Source organism: Microtus ochrogaster, chromosome 4 (assembly GCF_000317375.1).
Source record: "Microtus ochrogaster isolate Prairie Vole_2 chromosome 4, MicOch1.0, whole genome shotgun sequence".
NCBI lineage: Eukaryota > Metazoa > Chordata > Mammalia > Rodentia > Cricetidae > Microtus > Microtus ochrogaster.
The window spans coordinates 58240693-58263016 of record NC_022011.1 but is presented as its reverse complement, the minus strand read 5'-3'; the positions used below and the strand labels follow the sequence as shown (position 1 = coordinate 58263016).

General features: G+C 39.9%; 1 protein-coding gene across 1 annotated transcript in view; it reads right to left on the bottom strand.

Moving 5' to 3' along the window:
• The window catches only part of Arhgap15 (Rho GTPase activating protein 15), a 601354-nt gene that overhangs the window by 249119 nt on the left and 329911 nt on the right, over nucleotides 1-22324 (bottom strand). Inside the window, exon 9 of the mRNA XM_005346381.2 lies at nucleotides 5313-5435. Within this exon, the coding sequence (XP_005346438.1) occupies nucleotides 5313-5435 (123 nt within the window). The remainder of the gene's footprint in view (nucleotides 1-5312; nucleotides 5436-22324) is intronic.

Below are 22324 nucleotides of genomic sequence, written 5' to 3'. Positions count from 1 at the left end.
TCAAGCCCATTTATGTAGGGCAAGCCCATGGATCTGGAGGGAAGATTATACATACATACATCTTATATTCTCCAATAATATTACATTCTGACTAATATCTGTAAGAAAAGTCTCTCCCCATGAGAAAATAAATCCTTGAACCACAAGCAAACCAATTTGTTAAACTGGCTCATCATTTTTCTCTTCCCTAACTAGGAATTTCCCTTTCTGGATCTCATTTTCTTTCATTGTCCCAAAGTTGATATGTTTTTAATATCCCATAAGACCTGATCATTTCCTCCCAGGCTAACAGGCTGTTAAAAGACATAGGCTACCCAGGTGCATGATTTCCACCATTTCTGCATTTCTCCATGGTGACCCAAATTTTATTACTGAAGAAAAACTAGCTATGTGGTACTCTGTTAACCATACATTTACTCCTAAGAGCCTTTAAATAACAGGAACCACCCAGGACCTATTAATGCAAAGGAACCAGGAAGCTTGTAGGCCAAGATAAAGAAGCTTAAGGTTGGCCATTAATTTTGGCTAATATTAAATCATGACACAGCTCACATGTAAGGATCACAGTTCAATTATGAGCCAGAAAGAAGTTCGAAGAAAAGAAGATTTGTAAGATTTTTTTAAGCACATTAATATATATTTGAGAAGCTGTGAGAGTGCCTCATGCCCAAGTAATGCCAGACCCACGCCCTAGTGTATAAATCCAAACACAATTATTCTCAGCCTCACAGTGAGAGGTGGCAAAGTTGAGCATGACTCTACTAAAAACTGCATCCCAGTGATGCTCAGATAGACGTTTCCTTCTGGAATTCACAGTGGGCTAATAAGATTATTCTGTCATCTTTAAGTTCTACCAAATTATTGAAAAATACTTTTCTTTAACTCAGTTATTTTAGTATTCGTAAACACAACGGGGAAACATAAGACTGACTTGGATTTGCCGTAGGAATGGTGACTATTTCTTTATTTCTCAATATAGCTGATTTTTTTTTTTTACAAAAGTACTGTGACTTTTCAAAGACATTTTCTTCTTTGACAGAAATTTTTAAACAATTAGTTTTGCTTGTGTAGGGGGTGATTACTTAAATGCCCCTGCAGTTAGCTGACATGATCAAGTGAATATAGCTGGGGAAAAAACTAGCTAATGCCAGCTTACAAATGAAGATTCCAAACTAACAAATAAAAGTTTACAAACTAAAGAGAATCAGAAGGATGAGACCAAGTTCTCAGCTCACTTTTTTTTTGAAACCAGTGTTTTCAGTGTCTTTGCCTTTCTAAGGGATTTGCCAGACATTTGAGCAAAATAATTGATTTGTCAAAAATACAATGAAATAAATAAACTGAAAGACTCAAGTGAAAGATTCCAAGAATGAAAGATAGTAGTCTAAAATAAAAAAATTAAACTTCCAAAGTAACAAAAAATTCTGAGTTATGTCTTAAAGAAAAGCCATACACACATACGTAGTTTCAACTCAGTGAAAAGGAACATACTGAGTGTTAATGCTGTTACTGACTGTGGCTAAGTGAGTGCCAAGTTTACTGGCATGACGTGGAAGAGAATGAGGTATGCAAAAGGCACAGAGAAAAAGAAAGAAATCCAGATAAAGAATTATTGATACTCTCATAAAGACTGAGGAGTAATATTGAGAATTATTTCAGGCTAGGAGAAAAATTAATATCGGAAAAGCAATTCATTCTGGTGATCTAACAGTGAGACAAGAACTCAAAAGAGGAACAGGACACACATGGGAGGAATGTGTCAACACCCAAACCAAAGGAAGATCATTTGAGAGTTGAAAGGAATCAGTATCCTTCGGATTAAGTGCTAAGCAGAATAAATTAGACAAGTATTGCCAACTATATACATTATCTTGTTTATAAAACTTAAACACAAAGTACCAAACCATTTTAATTTGAAAGAGCGAAAAAAGCAACCCTTACTGTATAAAAGGTGAATTATAAGAATGGAGCATTTAATTCTGTCTTGTAGAAGTAGTGGAATTTTATATCCAACTGAACCACTGGTACAGTATGTGGGCATTTGCTGGGGAATAGTACTTAGTAATAAATTGCTTTTGTACCATGGAAAAGGCAATGGGTTTGATCCCTATCAACACACACACACACACACACACACACACACACACACACACACGCATGCAACCAAACCAAACAAACAAATACAAAACCTTACCCTAGTTGGGCTGATGGAAGTTTCAGGACTTCTAAAACAAACACACAATCAAACAAGCCCCCTAAATGGTAGCTATATTGAAAGTGTTTTCTAAATGAGTTAATGATTTTTGTCTCAAAGTAACAAAAGGGACTAGAATAAGAAGGAGTTATCATGAGGTTTCCAGAGAGCAAATACAACCCAGAATACTTAGAGAAAAATCAGAACGTAATAAGTCAACATTTCCAGCTGAGGTTTCCTTATGACTTTAGAAGATAACCAGAGAGAAAAGCAGGGGGTAGAAGAGCAGAACGGAAAGACAGGAGAGAAAGTAGTTGATAGCCCAAAAGCCAAGGTAGAGAGACAGAAAAACAACAACATCAAAACCAGAGAGGGAGCTGCACAGAAAAATCACAATAAAAAATTCTGATGGATTTTAACTGGTGAACCAACCTTGGGAAACAAGAATATTAACATTATCCCTTGTGGGACTAATCAGCCCATGGAGTTTATAAAGAACTTTAAGAATAATAAAGCAACACACCGCAGCCTTAAAGATACAGAATATACTGACAGACTGATCAACATTAAAGATGCAAAAGATATTGGCAAACTAGTCTGCATCCACACAACAGTCACACAGATCAGAAGCTCGCCTCCTGAAGGCTTGTGAATAGAAACCAACATGGCGTCCCCTTAAGAGCAAAGTGGGAATGGAGCTAGAAACATTGCTTAATAACACACACTCTGAGTTTCCTCTGTTATCTTCACATCATCTTTAAATAGATTCATATACTAATGATTAAATATAGAAGCCATATGGTATTAATTTCACTTGGGTTCTATATATAGTGAGAGAATAAAACAATTTTCTAAGACACAGCTCTTTTGTTTTTATACCAGGAAGCCTTGGTTGTTCCTAAACAACAAAAGCCCAAACACCAAACAATTGTTACCTTTTCCAAAAGCTGTAAACCCAAATAATTCCTATGTATGAACATCAATGCTATTGTTTGAAAGATTACAACAGAGAAACTTGGATAAAACTAAAGAGCTAGTAAATTCCATAAATGAGTTGTAGTTATGAAGAAACACACCCACTCCCCTAAAATGCCCCTATTTGCTCACAATCTATATATAAAGCTGATTCAAACTGTGGGTCCAGCGAGCAGCTCACTGTAATAAACTCATACATCTGAAAAGGGCCCCTTCCTCCCTTAGGCAATGCAAATCCATTTGGACAATTTCAGAGGTTATCTTGTGACTTGCCATTTTTATTATATTTGGTATCGCTGTATTTTTCTCAATAGCTATATTAAAAGAATTATAAAATTCCTCCCCATCAAGTGACTTTCTTGGTCTAGATTTTAACCTCTGCAGTCACGTCTTACCAGGGCCCCATGGCTCAAAAGCATAGGTTTTGCCTACAGGGCTGTGACTACGTGTACTTTGTGGCCAGCACACGGAGTGTCACAGTCTATAAGGTACTGGCTTCTGTCCTCTCAGTGGGGTTCAGTGAGGACTGGCTAAGGCCAGAGCTCGGTCCCCTCTACCTTTGGAAACAAGTACATTAGGGAGCAAACACTGGAAAGTATTCAGGGCCTTAACAAATTAACCCTGGGTCTGGAAGGTCATTTAAAAAAAGTGATGCAAATGCTCCATTTAGAAACAGCACTGATTCGTTTATAGAGAACACTAGCACTCTTTCTAAATACTCGTCCTCTTGAAAGAGGTTTCTTTCTTTTCTTCTTCTTCTTCTTTTTCTGGTGAAATTAACAGTGTAACTATTCATCATTTATTTTTATGTAACGTTTCTTAACTGATTAAAATTTTGATTTTTTATTTTCTCCCCTGACTCTGTCTTAACTATGAAAATTGTGCTGAAGTGTTGAATTTGACTAGCCAGATGCTTTTAAAAATTGGTTTAATGCCATTTATCTTGCTGGAAAAAAAATCTCAGTGAAAGCCTTGAGAAAAGTTCATAGATAAAATTGAAACAAGCCAGGAAGTGACTACATTTGCATAACTTGATCTGTATTTGGAAAAAAAGATGCCGCTGAAGACAACAATGGAAGCTTATCAAATCAGAATTACACATAGATTTTCCATAGCTCTGCTAATGAATACTGACTCATTGGTAAGCTATGGGGAAACCTCAACGGAGCTCTAGTTAGGAAAGCAGGCAGACATCAGTCAAAGAGCATTAGCATTGGCTCCCAGGCTGCCTTCTCAGGCCATTCTAGAGGGTGCTGGTGAGGCCAGTTTGCTCACCTTATTGGAGCCAGATCCTACCGCTGAACCAAGAAGCTGTTCGTTTCACTGCACACACACACACACACACACACACACACACACACACACACACACACACACAACACACACTTAAGCTTATGGGAAAGTTGGCATTGTGTGAGCTGCTAATGAATTGTCTCTATCTCTTCAGTAGACAGATAACTTACACCTGAATTTTTCTCAAGTTGGGCCATCTAAAGCATGAATCCAAAGGTAGAAGTGACTGAAGGTTACTGGATGAGGTTGACTTGGCAGTGTGTCAAGTGCCCTCCCGAATGTCACACATGGGGAAGCTGAGGTTCAGGAAAATCACTTCACGTTGGCAACAGAGTTAACTGGTAGATCCAGAGCCTGAATTCTGATTATTGTCATGCACGGAACTGTCTTTCCAGTCTCACGGCTAGCATAGTTGAGGATTATTTTTCTACCTGAGATATATTTGCAGGGGGAATCTCCTTATTTTGCTTCATGCTGAACTGTCGTCCTCTAGGCTTCTCTGGCTTTTTTCCTAGCATTCTCTAAGACTCTGGTTTCAATGACCAGATACCACTATTGAAATCAGGACCCATTTGACAGTGAAAAGGGCTACTGATACTAAGTAGACTGGAAAAACAGATGTAAACAGTACAGGCCCATGGGAAAACGCGCTGTCATTCTCATGGGGCATCTCCCAGGACAACACTTCTCTGCTCCTGGTACAGAGGCCAGGTCCTTTGAGGCCAACTCTGGCTATTCCTTTTCTCTATAATCTCATACCACCAACTTTATTTACTCAAGGGTCATTTTTCTGGACAACTATATTTTCTTCCATTACAGAGCAAGCCATAAAAACGATGCTGTCCCGTACCTTTAATGAGACCCTTTTCTTGCAAAGTTTTCAGAGAAGGTCTTCGGGAGATGAACTTCTTCAGTCTGCTCTTCACACGGTTCTTATCACTTGTATCAGATGCACTGTGATGCAGCCGGAACACTGAGGAGTGAAAACAGAGTCAGGGTTTTGGTTGGTTTTTGCTTTTTTGTACATTTTTTATTCGTGATTATTACTTTGTATAAAAACAAACATGAGGCAAGTTACAGAATGACCACGTGGAGGGCTACCAGGAACCCTCTGTCTACCTAGGGCAGAGGAATAAAATTTGTCTACAGGGAAGCATTGTACTATTGTATCCAATGTGCAGAGAGAAGAGGGCTAGCTAACTCTTTTCTATTTCCTTTCTCTTATGCTTAACATAGAAACCTTCCTCTAGATAATTCCTTTTCCTTGCATCTAAAAACAAAGTTACAGTCAGAAAAACAACCCATTGGAGGAGCGCATTAGCTCTGCTAATTTCAAGTAATATTGATTACATACTAGATCTACCTACATAAGGTATTGTTTTGAAAGGTTTACATACACAAATGATTTTGCTACTCTTCTTTTTTTTTTTTATATCAACTCACGGGATTTCTTTCCCTGGGACACAGCCACTTCTTACTCAAATTTATAAAATTTGCCTCCGAATTTTCCACATTCCTCTAACTCCTCTGCCCTCAGATCTTCGTTCTATTTTCAGTCAAGCGTGTGTCACACTCAGTCCTGAACCAAAGTCTGCTGATCATCACACTCGATACTGAGTTAGGGGAATTCAATGACAAAAGTAACAAATGTAAAAGACTCTGGACTTTTGGAGAGCCCATGGTCCAGCCATATTCACAGGCTGTTATTATTAATTACTGATGGCAATTTGATATGTCTGTGAGATAAGATAAATTCTATATCTGTCTCTACTATTTTAACCCAATTATCGACAAAAATGTGTAGTCTGTTTTTAAAATCTGCCTTGTTCAGACAGTTAAAAAAAAATCTGTAATCAGACATGAAAGAGTACGTCTGCATCCTCCTTCCTCCAGCTTGGACCCCAGGCAGGAACAAACTTCAGTTGACAAGGCTAGAAGTCAAGATGAAGCACCCAGCAGAAGCAGGTGGACATCCGGCCTACCTGGTAGCTGTGGAGAATGATGGCATTTTATTTTTAAATTAAGTTTCAAAAATTGGTTGGGATCTGAGACGATGTGCTATATAGAACCGAGAATAATACTTATCATAGAAAAGGACCATAATACGTAATTTTACCCGAAAATAATTGTTTTCAGCTCTCTCTGTTTTAGGCCAGATGACTTGTAGCTACAGGGGACTTTTTACATAATCTCCACAGGTTGCCAGCTGTACCTCCTCATTGGACGTGACAATCAAATCCACATCTAGACATAGCCAAATGTACCTTGGAGGGAGGCACAATTGTCCTTGCTTAAGAATTATCGCTTAAACGATTTGGGGCATTAATATGGCACAATTAAACCCTCCTTTCTGGGTGGTAGAAGCTTCATCAGCACACAGAGAGAACAGCTTACATTCTGGCCTAGGCATTGCAAAGGACCTCAGTGGTATAGAAATAAGAATAGTTAATACCCAGTTAATACTACAGAAATGGAAATAATGATGGAGTATTGCCACAATATTATCTACTATAAATAATTAAATATATATATTTATTATACTATACTGTAATCAATGGTTCCAGGTCTGCATTCCTGTGTGAGGCTAAAGAACCCTTAGTGTCCTTCAAAGACACATGTCTTGGAGAGATTTCATTCGACTTCACAGAACTGGTAGTTGTATGAAACAACTAATTTAAGTTTTTCCAGGTTGCCAAAGATTCTGTTTTTCACTGCTTTTCTCGCCTCAAACCCCTGCAATTTCCATGCCAGGGTGTCAAAAACCATAGGACCAGGCAGTGTAGTTTTTGTCTGCCATTACAGAGCTCATAAACATTTGTGGCTAAAAAGTACTTTGCAAATTAGCACACACACACACACACACACACACACACACACACACACACACACCTCTACAAATGTTACATTATGAAAATAATTATGTAGTGAGTTATATCTTTCTGGAACCCCCTAGGTATTCCAGAGATAGTATTCTTAATTAGAGAGATATATATGTACATTATATTGTTTCCAATCCCACCATCTGGCTCCACATGTGAGAAATGTCTGCAAGGTGTATTGGATTGTATGGGAAATGTTTTAACTTCTTTCCTTCTCACCCAGCCTTACAGCATCATGGGTAGGGTTACACAGTTTTGAATAGAGGCGGACTCTCCATAGGTGCTTATAATGATGGCCTCCCTGAGTGTCATCTTCCATTTCCCAGAGCTGTAAATAATCATCCTTAGACGAGTCAGATTGCAAGGCCTTTGCCATCAACGCTTTGTTCCTTTCGTTCTAAGGGGAGTTATGAAGACGTTAAAGTCAGTAGAAGCCTGTAATATATGGCCTACTTTTTATTAACCAAATAACTAGAAAGAAAGTGCTATAAATACAAAATAAAAATGTAAGAGACGCCTGGCTATGAAGACAGGTCCATCCCGGGGCCCTGCAAACGGCAGTAAAAGCCTTTGAATATTGTGGTTTACAAATCTGATGTTAACAGCCAAACTTATAAAACAGTTTATGCTTTTCTGTTGTCAAGGGAGAAGAACTTGCCAAATTGTTCATTTTAAGTAAATACAACATAAGCAATTAAGAAAAGCAAAGTTTAAACACATGCCTGTGATAATCAGGACAGCTCGCTTCTGATCTCTCTCCTGATCCCACAGAACAGTGTTCCTTTCATTTTCCCACAGCACCCAGTGACCCCACACATACTTTTAGAAACTTGTAATCACACAGTGCAAATAAAAGGACACTTTACTGGAAAATACACAGTGTGGTACAATAATCCATCATTTATGAAAAATAGAATTCAGCCTTTTCTTTTTCCTCAGAGATTTAACTACTTTTTGAGGGTGAAACTTCCTGCAGTTTGAAGATTTATGTTAAGCCAATGAGCAGTTTTTTTTTTCCATTCCCATTTAAACATTTTATTTGAAAATGAAAAGAGCTGTAAGAGATACGGGTTGAATTCTAAAGCAGTTAATCTGATTTACAGAGGAGAACAGGAATGTCCCTTAATTCTATGTATTGTCACCTCCATGTAAGTTAGCTTGGTTGTGCACACTTTCCGGGGTTTCTGGAAATAATGCATATATTTCCTTTATATTTTCCTCTTAGTTTTCCACTGATCATAAAATTTTCTTTGAAGCTTAATAGCATATTTTTTTCAGAGACCAAGAATCTTTTTTTTTTTAAAGTATGCAATTTAAGTCTGAGCACATAGAGGCAAACAGCACTACCTTTAAACAGGATTCTTAACCAGTTGAGAGATTTAATTGGTGCTAAGGCAGAGAGGTGCTAGGATCCTGCACTTTGGAAGGTATTAGGATGGCGAGCTTTCTCAGATGCTCTTCAGTTAACAGCATTATGTGTGACAGTAAGCATTAACTCAACGTAAGTCTTCTACCCAGGCCAGTCTTTGGGGAGTTCCCTGGTACCTCTTGTGCATTTTTTTTTCCCCACAGTAATGGAGGGAAGGGCCACACAGTGTGGATGATGGTCATCTACTACCATTCTATTAAGGCTATGGGAACCACAAAAGAAAACCCCAAATCTTCCAGAATCTAACAGTTTGGATAATATAATCCAGGATCGTGTATCTGCCAGAACTTTGCTTGCTTGGGACTTATTTTGAAATATTTCCTTTTCCTGCCAAACTGCTGTTCTCACAGTATTCCCATGTCACAATTACATGTTTTCATTGTTATTTTTTTATATTTGGAAATTCTAGGAGAGCTAAGGCTTCAGAAATGTCACTAAAAGAGAGCCGAGTTGCTACTCCTCAGAAACACAGCACCGGGCAGTTTTCAGGGCTACTTCCTTTCATTTTACGAAAGGCATTTTGCGTGAATCAACCTCAGGTGAGGCTAGAGAGTCCCGTTATCAGCCAGGAGTTGCCAGCATTTCAGCTTCCATTCAAGAGGACATCAGGGCTAAGCTGGCAGGAATGGCCAGTGCAATCAGTTTAGCACCCCATGGTGTCCGCAGCGAGAGATCCAGAAAGAAATGTCAAAATAAGGTCAAACCAGACTCTTCATCCTCAGAGGTTCTGAGGTACTTCTCAAACCATCCCAAGGACTGTCCCGACAAGCGTGCTGTTGTTTCAACTCAGGTTTTCCAACACAACTTTCTTGTATTTGGGGGGTCATTCTGTATTGATACCTTCTCACCAGTACCTTACCCAAAATTGATGGAAAAGAAAAAGGACGTTCATTATGTTTCGTTTCAGCCTTTGTATGTTTCTTCCCAGGCAGTACATACTTGGACTAATGATGGGCTTGGACTGGACAGACTTTCCAGCATGACCCTTCCAGCAGGCGGGTCTAGAGCATGCAGGTTTTAAATATTACTCCCTACACTAGAGGGACAAAGGGGGAAGATTTAGGCTTAATACACTGTGGGTCATTTACTATCTCCTTCTTTTCCATATGTTCAATGTAAATAGAAGCCATAATTTCAACTCTCAATATATAGTTTGAGAAACTAAGTTATTGAAACTTTGAGTGACTCACTCAAAGTACAAATCATGATTAAGTCTGGAAATAATTAGCAGAGTTAACGCAGGGATTTTAACAGCAGCGCTTTGTTTTAACTGCTTCGTTCCCACTTCGACATTGTAAAAATACGAAACAGATGATTTGATTCATAGTGGAAGGGTTTGCATACATCGTATGTTCAGCGGTCCATATTTATGCTCTGTACCCTTTTATGGAGAAGTGAGAATTCATATAGTGAAATTGTTTACTCTCCGAATAAATTTTCTAGCTAAATAGTCAAGTCTGAACCCATTTTTATAATCTCAGTGTTATTAAAAAAGACGGGGACTACTATAATTCATTCCTATGTAAATTCCATGGCTACTTTTCCCAGTAATATGTGTATACATGTCTTCCTTCTCTAATGAGTTCACCGTCGGTGAATTACTCATGGTTGCAATATGCAGCCTTTCTTTCAGGACAGATTTATCAAGTTTCTTTTTATGATCGAGAGTTCAAAAAGATCTTTGCACTGCTGTTTGAATTTATACTTCATTTCCAAAAGAACAAAAGGGGAGAAGAGAAAGTAGACCTTAATAGCCTCCAACTATTGGACACGGAGAGAAACACAATGTGGTTGTTCCCTGAAACAAGACCATCAGCAGGGTAAGCTATGGGGCCAGCTCATTAAAACATTCTTCTATTGACCAGCTATTTTATCTTGGTTCCTCATGAATTGTCACAGTGCCAGTAAACTCTTCTGAGAGCCACTCACAACTTTGATAAATTTGTTAATAAAGTAAGTGGCTCCTGAGCTAAAGCAGTAGCTGGTTTTAAAATTTCAATTATGCGAGAGAAAGAGAGAGGTAGCATGGGTCATCCATCCAGACAGAAGGTACGTTGCGGTAGGAACCTGTTCTCCTTGAGCAAAGGTGGTATATTAAAAGCAGAAATGGGTACTGCCATGATAGGAAACAGGCACAGCCCAATTAAACCAAAAGAGGCCGACAGAAAATGTGAATGTCAGTCTCCAAAGATGATGGACCATGGAGTTGTAATCATGGTAATTAATGGCACAGCAGAGTTCTAGAAAATTCCCATCTAGACATTTTGTGAAAAAGGAAGGAGCATTGCAGAATAAAAAAAAAAATACGTTGAATGTTTTTGATTATTTCAAGGGCAATCTGAGCCAAACCCTAAAATCCACACTGTTGAATTAGGGGTTATTTAATCTCTCAGTGTGCACACTCACAACGAGAGGCAGTGGAATGAGTGTACATTAGCTTCCACACTCCAGGAAACGTGTAGAGATGCATTTTGACAGGTATGGAGCAGAGCAACAGAACTGTGTCATTTCCCCTTAACTCTCAGAATTCCTGGTCTTTTGGATGCTACAACATATCTTTAGAAAAGAATATGCTATTCGACATCCAAAAATTGTCAAGCATGAAATTTGAACCAAAATAGAAACACCCACACACATACACCACCACCGCCACCACTGCCACCACCACAACCACCATGCTCATGTATGAAAAGTGTGGAGTGAGAAATGTCTTAAAAATTAAAATAATATTTAGTTAGAAGAAACATTTTAAGTATGTATTTGAATTATAAAAAAAAAATACAGGGCTGATGAGTAGACCCTGTGGGTAAAGGTCTTGCCAGGCAAGCATTAGACAGAGTTTTAATGTCCAGCACCACATGAAAAGCTGGACCTCATACCGATGTAGCCCTGAGTGCTAGGGGAGATAGGTGAATTTTGAAGTTCATCCATCATCTAGTCTAAACCAACTGTTGAGAAGGAGGTTAAGTGAGAGACTTCACTTTAATATATAAAAATAAAAGGTAGCGAGTGATCGCTAACTCCACACACATGTACACATATATACTAACCATCACCAAAGGCACAGCCAAAAGAAAATAAGAGAAATACGCATAACACTTAGAAATATGTATAAGCGTTGATAAAGGTATAGGATACAGATAGAAATGGCATGGATGTAGATGGAGATACAGATATAGGGGGAAACCTGGGTTATAATAGGTATAGATGTATATATATATATATATATATATATATATATATATATGTATGTATAGACATAGATTTAGGTTTAGATAAAGATGTAGATATAGATAAATTAGTGAGTCATCTAAAACAGTCTTAGTTTCAATTTTGGTTAACCACTCTGGTTACCCTAATATATTTGTTCCTAATAATGACCAGTGTTTGGGGAGTACCTGTTATACACCAAGGAACTTTCCAAGCAAGGTGTGTCTTAGTTATTTACTATAATCTCTCAGTCTGGTATGTTCTATCGTGTTAATTGCCCATTCTTCTTTATGTTAAGAATCTGAGGTTCTGAGATCATGTAACAGGTGGGCAACAGAGCCAGAATACAGGGTTATTGGAGTCATAAGTCAATGTCCTGCCTTTCCATTTTCCATCATGTTATCAATGTCTAATGACATAAAAATGTCACCAGCTGCCTTGCCTTTCTTCGGTACTTTCAATATAACGTTTGGATCCTCTGCATTCCAAGAACTGTGGACACTAGAGCATGGTGCTGTGCATCATTATACGCCTGAGAGGGAAGCGAACTGCCTTAGGTGACATGAGTAAATCCAGGGACAGCAAAGGAGCTGATGACTGAACCATCTTGGGACTGCCAATATAATCACTGAAGAGGGCATCTGACAGTGTGAGCTGTCTGCTGCCACAGGGCAGCACACTCCCAGGAGATTCGCTAGCCACTCTCCAAGTGACTGTATGACGCAAGACAACACTGAGTATCAAAGGAGAGCTCTAGCTAAAGATTGGGACTCCCTTAAGACAAAAGGAGCTAGCCACCTATCACAATTTCTCGGCTCTACTCCAGATGTCATGCGTGGTTTTCCCAAGACTGACATACTTATGTACCAAGCCAACAGTGTCAGGGAACACATCCACCTTTGCAAGCCCTCTCTCTGCTCTTTTCTAAATGCTTGCCAGGACATCTTATTTTTCTCTATGCCCAATCACAGAGATCAGTGACTTACGTCATTCGTGTTGCTTTGCGGGATGAGTATTTGACTTCAGCAATAGTATTTAATGGGAAAGCACAAAAGAGCTCTAGTTTCCTCCCAATGCTCATGTTCTTTCTTTAAACAACAACAACCAGGTGTGCCCCTTTCTCTTTCCCGTTCTTTCACTCTCTGATGAATGCTAACTATAATATTTCAACGTGTCACTTAGCGTGGCATCTTATTTAACCTACACAAGAGGTTTTATTTTGTATATGTGTGTGTGTACGTCTGCCTTTATTTGTTAAACGAGGCTAACAATAGCCACACCAGAGACTGATGTGCGAGGAAAATGCCCTGATAGAGGCAAAGCATGCAGCAGAATGACAAGCATATGCTAAGCATTCAGCCTACGCTAGCAATTGTTGCTACTCTTAAGGTGGTGGGAAGTGTCCTATACCGCTACGGCTGTACCCATTCATAATCAACAAGAAGCAGAACAGGTGTAAACCTCCCACTCCCCATCCTGCCACACAGCATCTAACATTTGCAACCTTTCCTGAGCGCTTGCTCTCTATCTGCTATCATTAGAGCTTACTCTTGGCTGCTGCGTGTTTATGCACACATTTATTTATATAGATGCACATGTACATAAGTGTTTTATATGTGTGCATTTAAATGAACCATTCCTCGCTTCTCCATTAAAGGAAAATCTGGAATATAATCTCCAGAGTTACCTGCGATTAGTATCTGCCAGGTAGACTACATTTCAAGACTTTGAACACGTGTTAAAAAAACGATTGCGCTTCGAAGCACTATCTGTTAAAGACTTTCTGAACTGTGACAGTGGGTATTGACAGTGCTTGTCAGACTAAACCACTATTGATTGGCTCACATCATGTGTATAGCAAAACCAATTTCTTTCAAGTGCTTCTTTCTAACCAAAATACATTATTGCAGCCTTCCTCTCTGTTTATTATAACACCCAAGCTCATCGTATGTAGCACATCCAGCGAAAGGGTTTCACGACGCGCGAGGCAGCAGACACAGCACAGAGAAGCGGAGGCACTTAGCAATCCAAATACTCAGGCGCTGCGAGTTGCTATTCGTTTTGAAAATATTGATTCCTTGCCGTCTTTGTTTTCATTTTACAGTCCTCGTGAGCAGGGAACAACCATGGACTCACCGTGCTTTGCTGTCATTTACTGCCCTGTGGCTCTCATGGCTTCTCCTCCTGAAAGAAACTATTTCCGAGCATTGTGTATATGTTAAAGTTGTGGGAAAGAAAGTGTTTATGTTTGGGCCAGTGCTCCCATGCCGATAAACACACATAACCCTAAACACTCAAGAGCGGGTTCGCAGAGGACACACACACACACACACACACACACACGGCGGTGGGGGATGTGTCTTTTCCCCATCTTTAGGGCATTTTCTTGGGTAAGTGACTTAGGCCAGCTTTGGGCATGAGCTGCATATGGTACAGTTTTGCTGTGAATTTGCATTTGTATTGTGTCTCTCCTCCCCGGAGAGAACATGTCTTGTAGCAACAATACTGTTTTGGAGCAAAAAGCAGTTCTCACAATACCCCTGTGAATGGGAAGAATTCCATCTTATTTTTTTCTTTTTTCTTTTCTTTCTTTTTTTTTTTTTTTTTTTTTTTTTTGCTAGAGAATATAATCATTAAACAAAATTCCCCAAATGACATATCCACAATCAGGGTCTGATGACACCTTGCCTTCCTGAAGTATACAAGGAGTAACCCTAACCCCAAACACCTTTCATCCCCTTTTACCAGGCAAACAATGCCTGATCAGCCATTCCTAAGTTCCTGGGGGGTAATTCTCAGAGTATTATCAAAATTGCCATCCCTCTCTGACCTACTCTGATGACGACAACAGCATAGACTTCCACTAACCCACAAATGCTTTAATGTGCACGGCTGCAGCGCCGTCCTCCTAGCCTAAACGTACCTAGAAAGTATAGAAAACAAACCAACAAATTTCTACTCGAAAATGCGTCGTCGTCTTTCAAAGCCCCTTCTTGGAAAGGCACGGGGTTCCTGCTCAGCTGCACATTCTGGACAGGCTGAGATAAGGATTCTTTCTATCTTGCCTGCAGTTCCAGACCATGATGCAGGGCAGTGGCCGCTCTGCCCTGCCTCCTTCGCCTTTCTTGGTGGCCTTCTCACCCCCACATTCCCCAGTGCTGAGATCCACGCCTGGCCTGGGCTTGCACTCTTGGCCGGCTCTGCAGTTTCTGCAGGCCTGGCTCTGGCCAGTGCAGTGGCAACTTCCCTTGTCTGCTAGGAGATATCAGGAATCTGAAAATGCCAGGCCAGAGACAAGTCTTTCAAAAAGTAGTGTTTCGGGGGGACAGAACCCTCTATTATTCGAAGAAATAATTTGACATAAGCTTCAAGCTATTTGCTCCAAAATGTGCGGGCAAAGCACTGCTGCCCCCCCCCCCCACAGGAAGTGTATTGAAAATGCGAAGGGTGCGCCGAGCATATCTGAGGACACAGTGTGTAGTCTACGGCTAAGCGATCAGGGATAGCGGCGTGGTTTGTCCTCACAAATGCTGACAGACAGCTGCAGTTTGCAGCTGGCAGGGAGCTTATGCTCGCTAAACAAAGATCTAGCTGGAGCCCGGTGAATACTTGGCTGTAGCGCAGTGATCATAATTCATAACATACATTTCTAAAGGAGAATTCAAACCCTAAGAAAAAGCCCAGAAAGAGTCCTGTCATTTTGTCGCTTGCTGTGGTCCGGATGTACGTTGCTTGTTGGCTATTTTGAAACCCCTCAGGGTCCTATATAGAGACCCGGGTTACCATGCCTGTCATAAGTCAAACTTTTCTGCTTTCCTACAACTCTTTCAGATTCCCCAAACCAAAGTGTTATCCCAAATAGGCTGTGCATTTTCCAAAATGAGTCAATTGTAATAAAATTTCCAAACTCTTTATCCCTCCCTCCCTCCTTCTTTCTCTTTCTTTCTTTCTTTCTTTCTTTCTTTCACTTTTGAAAACATTAGAATCCCCCCCTCCCCCTTTTTTGGGGCACAGTTCAGACTAGCTTCTCAGAAACACGAAATGCTAAATTTTGGGAAAAAAAAAACCCAAAAAACTAAAGAGAACAAAGTGTAAGTGTCCCCAGTTTCTGAGATGAGGAAAGACAGTCAGTTGTGAAGTCACTTGCCAGAGGCAACAGAGGAAGAAACAGCAAAGCTGGAATCCAAGCCTCTTAAACATCATTTCTGGTTTCTTTGTCAGCGCCTCCTTCTGCCTCTTTAATCCCAGATTGACTTTATTAGAAAAATTGTTCTTAAATCCTGAAGAATGTTCTAGGGAGCCTTTTCTGCTGCTTGAGGCGCCCACTGCTGGCCCAATGCTTCCAGTGACTAGGATTTCAGCCTAAATGCAATCATTCCCATCAATTGTTTTAGTCTATGTCTTCACAATTGGAGAGTTTCGAATATAATATGGAAATGTATTTAAATTTATATGCATAATTATGCATAATAATATGAAAAATACATGCCCAAGGGGGGAAATTACAGTAGCCTTCCTTTGACACGCAACAATGCTAAGTGTTTGGCTGTGATTCTTCCCTCCAACTTTTGGTAACCTAAAATCTGCAATAGATTATTCTTATTATTTGGGGTTTTCAGCCTTCGCTTTCCCTGGGGGACAGAGAGCTGTGCTGCCGAATGCCAGGACACCCCTCCAGATGCAGATGTCACTGAGCAGGGCCCTGCTGGATATCCTTTCCATGTGTTTCCCTAAGCTGGGAGGGAACAGAGAGGCTTGAGCTACGGATGGGAAAATGTGCTCTGCCAAGTTCCAACCCCTCTGAAATTCCAGCTTTTGGACTTGAACAGGCTGCGATCTGGGTCCATTGCAAGCTTGTTCACTCTTGACACAATGAAACTTATGGTCTTGAGGGGGAAAAAAAAACAACTGAATTTGGTTTTTAAGACCACCATAAGCTTCTTGAGACATTAAGTACCTTTTACACAAAATAGCAGCGATGGCTTAAGGCTGGAGGAATTGGAAATGCACGGATTGAATGACCTTTAAAATACACATAGGTTTAAAACAGAAAGAAAAATGCACTTAGCAAGAAAGCATTTTGACTTATTTCTAAAATATGGATGGAAACATTAAGCAAAGTCAAAACGAGGCCGCAGCACATTCTCATCGTGACTGAAAGATCGACTTTAAATAACACAACAGCCACAGTCATCAGCGTTGATTCCAAACACGAACCTTATGAATGGTGAGAAAGACCGGGTGAGGCTTGGGCAATCGCAAGAACTACTGTTATTGTTAGCCCTTAATCCCTTAAACTCCCAAAGTAGAAACAGGAGTGCAAGAGATATATTCTGGCAGGGTCTGACTCCCACCCCAGTTTTTGAACCGGTAAAAAACATCCACCAAGAAATGTCTCTCCAAATTACCAACAGAAAACAAGTTTAGCTCTTTGTACTCTGTGGCACAGATAAAAAAGACAAAAAGTCACCTGTGGGAAAAGCAGTCCCATCCACACAAACAGGTGTGGGCTTACAGGACAGCACCAAGGAAAGCAGGAGGGGGGGGGGGCAAGGCCAGGAATTGTGGGTGTCTGCTGCAAAGCAGAACTGAAGTTAACCGTTGTATTGTCAGAAAATGGTCAACTGAGGATTGTTCTAAGTCACCTGGCAGTTTGGCAGAAATATTTCTTTTGCCAGTGTTGTGGTTACGTAAAATAAACTGCCACCGGAGTTTCCTTGTGGGGCAGTTTAAAGTTTAGTAATACTCCCTGCATTCCCATCCAGCCTGGGATAGTTCAGGGTTAATGAAAAAAAAAAAAGTCTGAGAATCTACCAGTATCTGGGCTTGATACTGTGTGGGAGGAGAAGACAGGCCTTTGTGTTGAGATCTGACATGGAATTTCATTTCTGCTACCAGTACAGTGCATGGCTCAGTGCCCCTGGATTTTGATATTTTCATCAGCATAATGGAGAGAAAGAGAACTTGAGCTGTGTTGCAATCACTGAGTAGTCTATCACCCACGATCACATTACTTTGTGTGGTATACACAAGGAGAACAATGCCCCAGTCCCATTCCTTTCTTCTTCATCATCATCACCATTAGTAGCATACAGTTTGCCACAGAAGCTATATCATAAATAGGACTGGTCCTCGGGGTTTGGGGCTGATAACTAAATATCATCCTATCAAAGCTTTTAAGCCAAAAGAGGACATAGATAATTTCAGAACCTCAGGATCAATGCATAGACATTTAATTAAGCATATTACTAATAAATATCAGTAAAGGCCAATGTCTATATTGTATAAAGAGAGCTCTAGGGAATGTTTTTGAGACATGGTACATCTTTAATATTTTGCATACCTAAGTCTCTAGCTGATAAATGGGAATTTATTGGGATTTTTGTAGAGAACTAGAGTACTGCTGAAGTGAGTGCCCTAGGTGGATGCAGGGCATGCGCTACCATTTCTATTATTACCTCTGCAAATAATATTTAAGCACATATGATTTTTAAAGTTCATCCTGTTCAATAAATCGTATGTCTATCCAGTCAGAAATGGTAGGCTATCTGCTCTGATAAATATGGCAGCAATGTGACCTTGTATAGTGATAAACAGTATTAACATTATGTTCAAGATACTTCCATGCTCTATAGTTGAATTAGTGCACAAAACACATACGCTTTTGGTGTAGGAGGTCCTTCTGTTTTTGTGTTGCTTTCATTGGTTAATTAATAAAAAAAACTGCTTGGCTTGATAAGGCAGAACTTAAATAGACAGAGAAGCCAGAACTGAATTCTGGGGGAAAGAAAGGAGAGCGAGAGAGAGCTGCCATGGAGACGCCAGGTCAGATATGCTAAATCTTTCTTGGTAAGCCACAACCTCGTGGTGAACACAGATTTAATAGAAATGGGTTAAATCAAGATATGAGAGCTGGGCGGTGGTGGCACACGACTTTAATCCCAGCACTCGGGAGGCAGAGGCAGGCGGATCTCTGGGAGTTCGAGGCCAGCCTGGTCTAGAAGAGCTAGTTCCAGGACAGGAACCAAAAAAGCTACAGAGAAACCCTGTCTCGAAAATAAAAAAAAAAAAAAAAAAAAAAAAAAGATATGAGAGTTAGCCAATAGGAGGCTAGAGCTAATGGTCAAGCAGTGTTTTAATTAATACAGTTTCTGTGTGATTATTTTGAGTGTAAGCTAGCCGGGCGGTCGGGACAAAGGGACCCCCGAGCTCCCTGTAACACGCGTTAATCAAGGCAACTAAAATACATTTTATATATTGAAATGTTTTGTAAAAAACTCTTAGGTCTCAAGGGATAAAATGTTTGCCACAAACATGTGAGAACAGGAGTTTGGAACTCCAGGGCCAACATATTCAGTAGTACACATCTGTAATACTAGCATGCTTCCAGAAAAAGAAGAGGCAGAGCAAAAGAATTGCTAGAAGTTTATGAGACGGCTAGCCTGGAATAAACAGTCGTGAATCATAAGGGACCCTGCCTCAAACAAGGGTGAGATCAACACTGGAGGTTGTCCTCTGACCACGACATTAGCCCTATAATACGAGTGTGCCACAGTCACATAGATGTAAACACACATAGACACATGAACACAAACACATATACACACATAAACACATACATTTTAAAGAAAATTGAGGTTAGAGAAATGACTTGGAGGTCCAGAGAGAGTGCTGCTGTTGCAGGGGACTGGAGTTTAGTTTCCAGGCACTTATCAAGTGGCCTACAACCACCTGCAACTACAGCTACAGAGGGGCCAATGATATATTCTAGTCTCAGCATGCATTCCCATGTATGTGTACACACACACACACACATACACACACATATGCAGGCACACATATTAATATACAATGAAATTAAATTACTCTTATCATTTTAAAAATTTTTATCTAAAAGTTTTTTTTTTCATTTTACATACCAATCACGATTCCCTCTCCCCTCCCCTCCTTTCACTCCCTCACCACCTTCCTCCCACCAAACACTTTGAAGAGTATAGGTATTAGCTCTTCTTGGAAGTTCTGGTAGAATTCTGCACTAAAACCATTTGGCCCGGAATTTTTTTGGTTGGGAGGTTTTGATGACAGCTCCTATTTCCTTGCAGTTTGTAGGTCTAATTAAACTGCTCACCTGGTCTTGATTTAACTGGATGGAAACATGTAGAAGAATGAAAATAGATCCATATCTATCCCCATGCACAAAACTCAAGTCCAAATGGATTAAAGACCTCAATATAAATCCACCCACACTGAAGCTGATAGAAGAGAAAGTGGGAAGTAGTCATCAATGCATGGACACAAGAGACTACTTCTTAAATATTACCCCAGTAGTACAGACACTGAGAGAAACAATAAAAAAAAAGGGATCTCCTGAAACTGAGAAGCTTCTGTAAAACAAAGAATACAGTCAATAAGACAAAAAGGCAACCTACTGAATGAGAGAAGATCTTCACCAACCCCACATCATACAAAGTACTGATCTCCAAAATATATAAAGAACTCAAGAAATTAGACATCGAAATTCTAAATAACCCAATTAAAAATGGGCTACAGAACTAAACTGAGAATTCTCAACAGAAGAATCACAAATGGCCTAAAGATACTTAAGGAAATGTTCAAAATCCTTAGCCATCAAGGAAATGCAAATCAAAACAACATCTTATACCTGTCAGAATACCTAAGATAAAATACACCAATGATAGCCTATTCTGGAGAGGAAGTGGAGTAAGGGGAAAACTCATCCATTGCTGGTGGGAATGCAAACTTTTACAACCACTTTGGAAATCAGTATGTCAGTTTCCCAGAAAATTGGGAATCAACCTACCTTAATATCCAGCAATATCACTCTTGGGCATATAACCAAAAGATGCTCAATCATACTACAAGAGCATTTGTTCAACTATGTTAATAGCAGCATTATTTGTAATAGCCAGAACCTGTAAGCAACCTAGGTGCCCCTCAACCAAAGAAAGGATAGAGAAAATATGGCATATTTACACATTAGAGTACTACTCAGCTGTAAACAAAACAAAACAAAAAAACAATGATATCTCGAATTTTGCATGCAAATGGATGGAATTAGAAAACACTATCCTGAGTGAGGTAAACCAGACCCAAAAAGATGAATATGGTATGTACTCACTCATAAGTGGATACTAGCTATAAACAAAGGATATTATGCCTATAGTTCATGATTCTAGAGAAGCTAAGTAATAAGGTGAACCCTAAGAAAAACATATATAGATCCACCTGGAAAGTTGAAACAGATAAGATTGCCTGACAAATCTCTGGAACATGGGGGTAGGGGGAGAAGGGAGGGTGGAAGGGGAAGAGGAGGTAAGAAGGGAAGAAGTGAGGAGAACTTGAGGGAATGGAATAGTTGAGGAGGAAGGACAGAGATGAGAGCAAGGAAAGAGATATTTTTATTGAGGGAGCCATTATAGGGCTAGCAAGAAACCTGGCTCTATAGAAATTCCCAGGAATCCACAAGGATTATCCCAGCTAAGACCCTAAGCAACAGAGGAGAGGGGGCCCGATCTTGATGTGCCCTGTAGTGAGACTGATGAATATCTTAAGTATCACCATAGAACCTTCATACATCAATAGATAGAACACTGGACTCAGCTCCCAAAGTCCAGTTCAAGAATGGGAGGAATGAGAATATGAGCAAAGAGGTCAATACCATGATGCGGACACCCGCTGAAATAGTCTACCTGAGCTAATGGGAGCTCATCAACTCTAGCTGGACTGGGAAGAAATAAGCATAGGACCAAACTAGTCCCTCTGAATGTGGGTGACAGTTGCATGGCTGAGGCAGACGGAGGGGCCACTGACAGCGTCACCAGGATTTGTTTCTTCTGCTTGTTCTGGCTTTTTGGAAACCTATTCTCTTTGGATGGATAACTTGCTCAGCCTAGATATAGTAGGGAGAACCTTGGACCTTCCACAAAGCACAGTGCCTTACCCTCTCTGATGGGGGGGGGGGGCTGAGGGTATGTGGAGGGAATGGGAGTGGGAACTTGGATTGGTATGTATAATGAAAACAAGATAACTTGTTTTCTTTTTAAAAAATAAATAGGAAAAAAGGTGTTCTATAATGACACTTTAATTTTTAGGGGTTATTATTTCAATGCCTCAAAAGTTTTGGGCAAATAAGTGGGCAGTACACTCATACTTGGAGAATATTTGAATTCCATTTTCTAGAAAAATAAAGCCTCTCAGTTCCTTTAAAAATATTTCAAATTTAGAGATAAAATGATCTTCTAAGAAGATAGACTTCACTGGATAGTTTGCAAAGAAGGGAAATGATGATTAATAATCATCACTGTGACAATGTGAGTTCATATC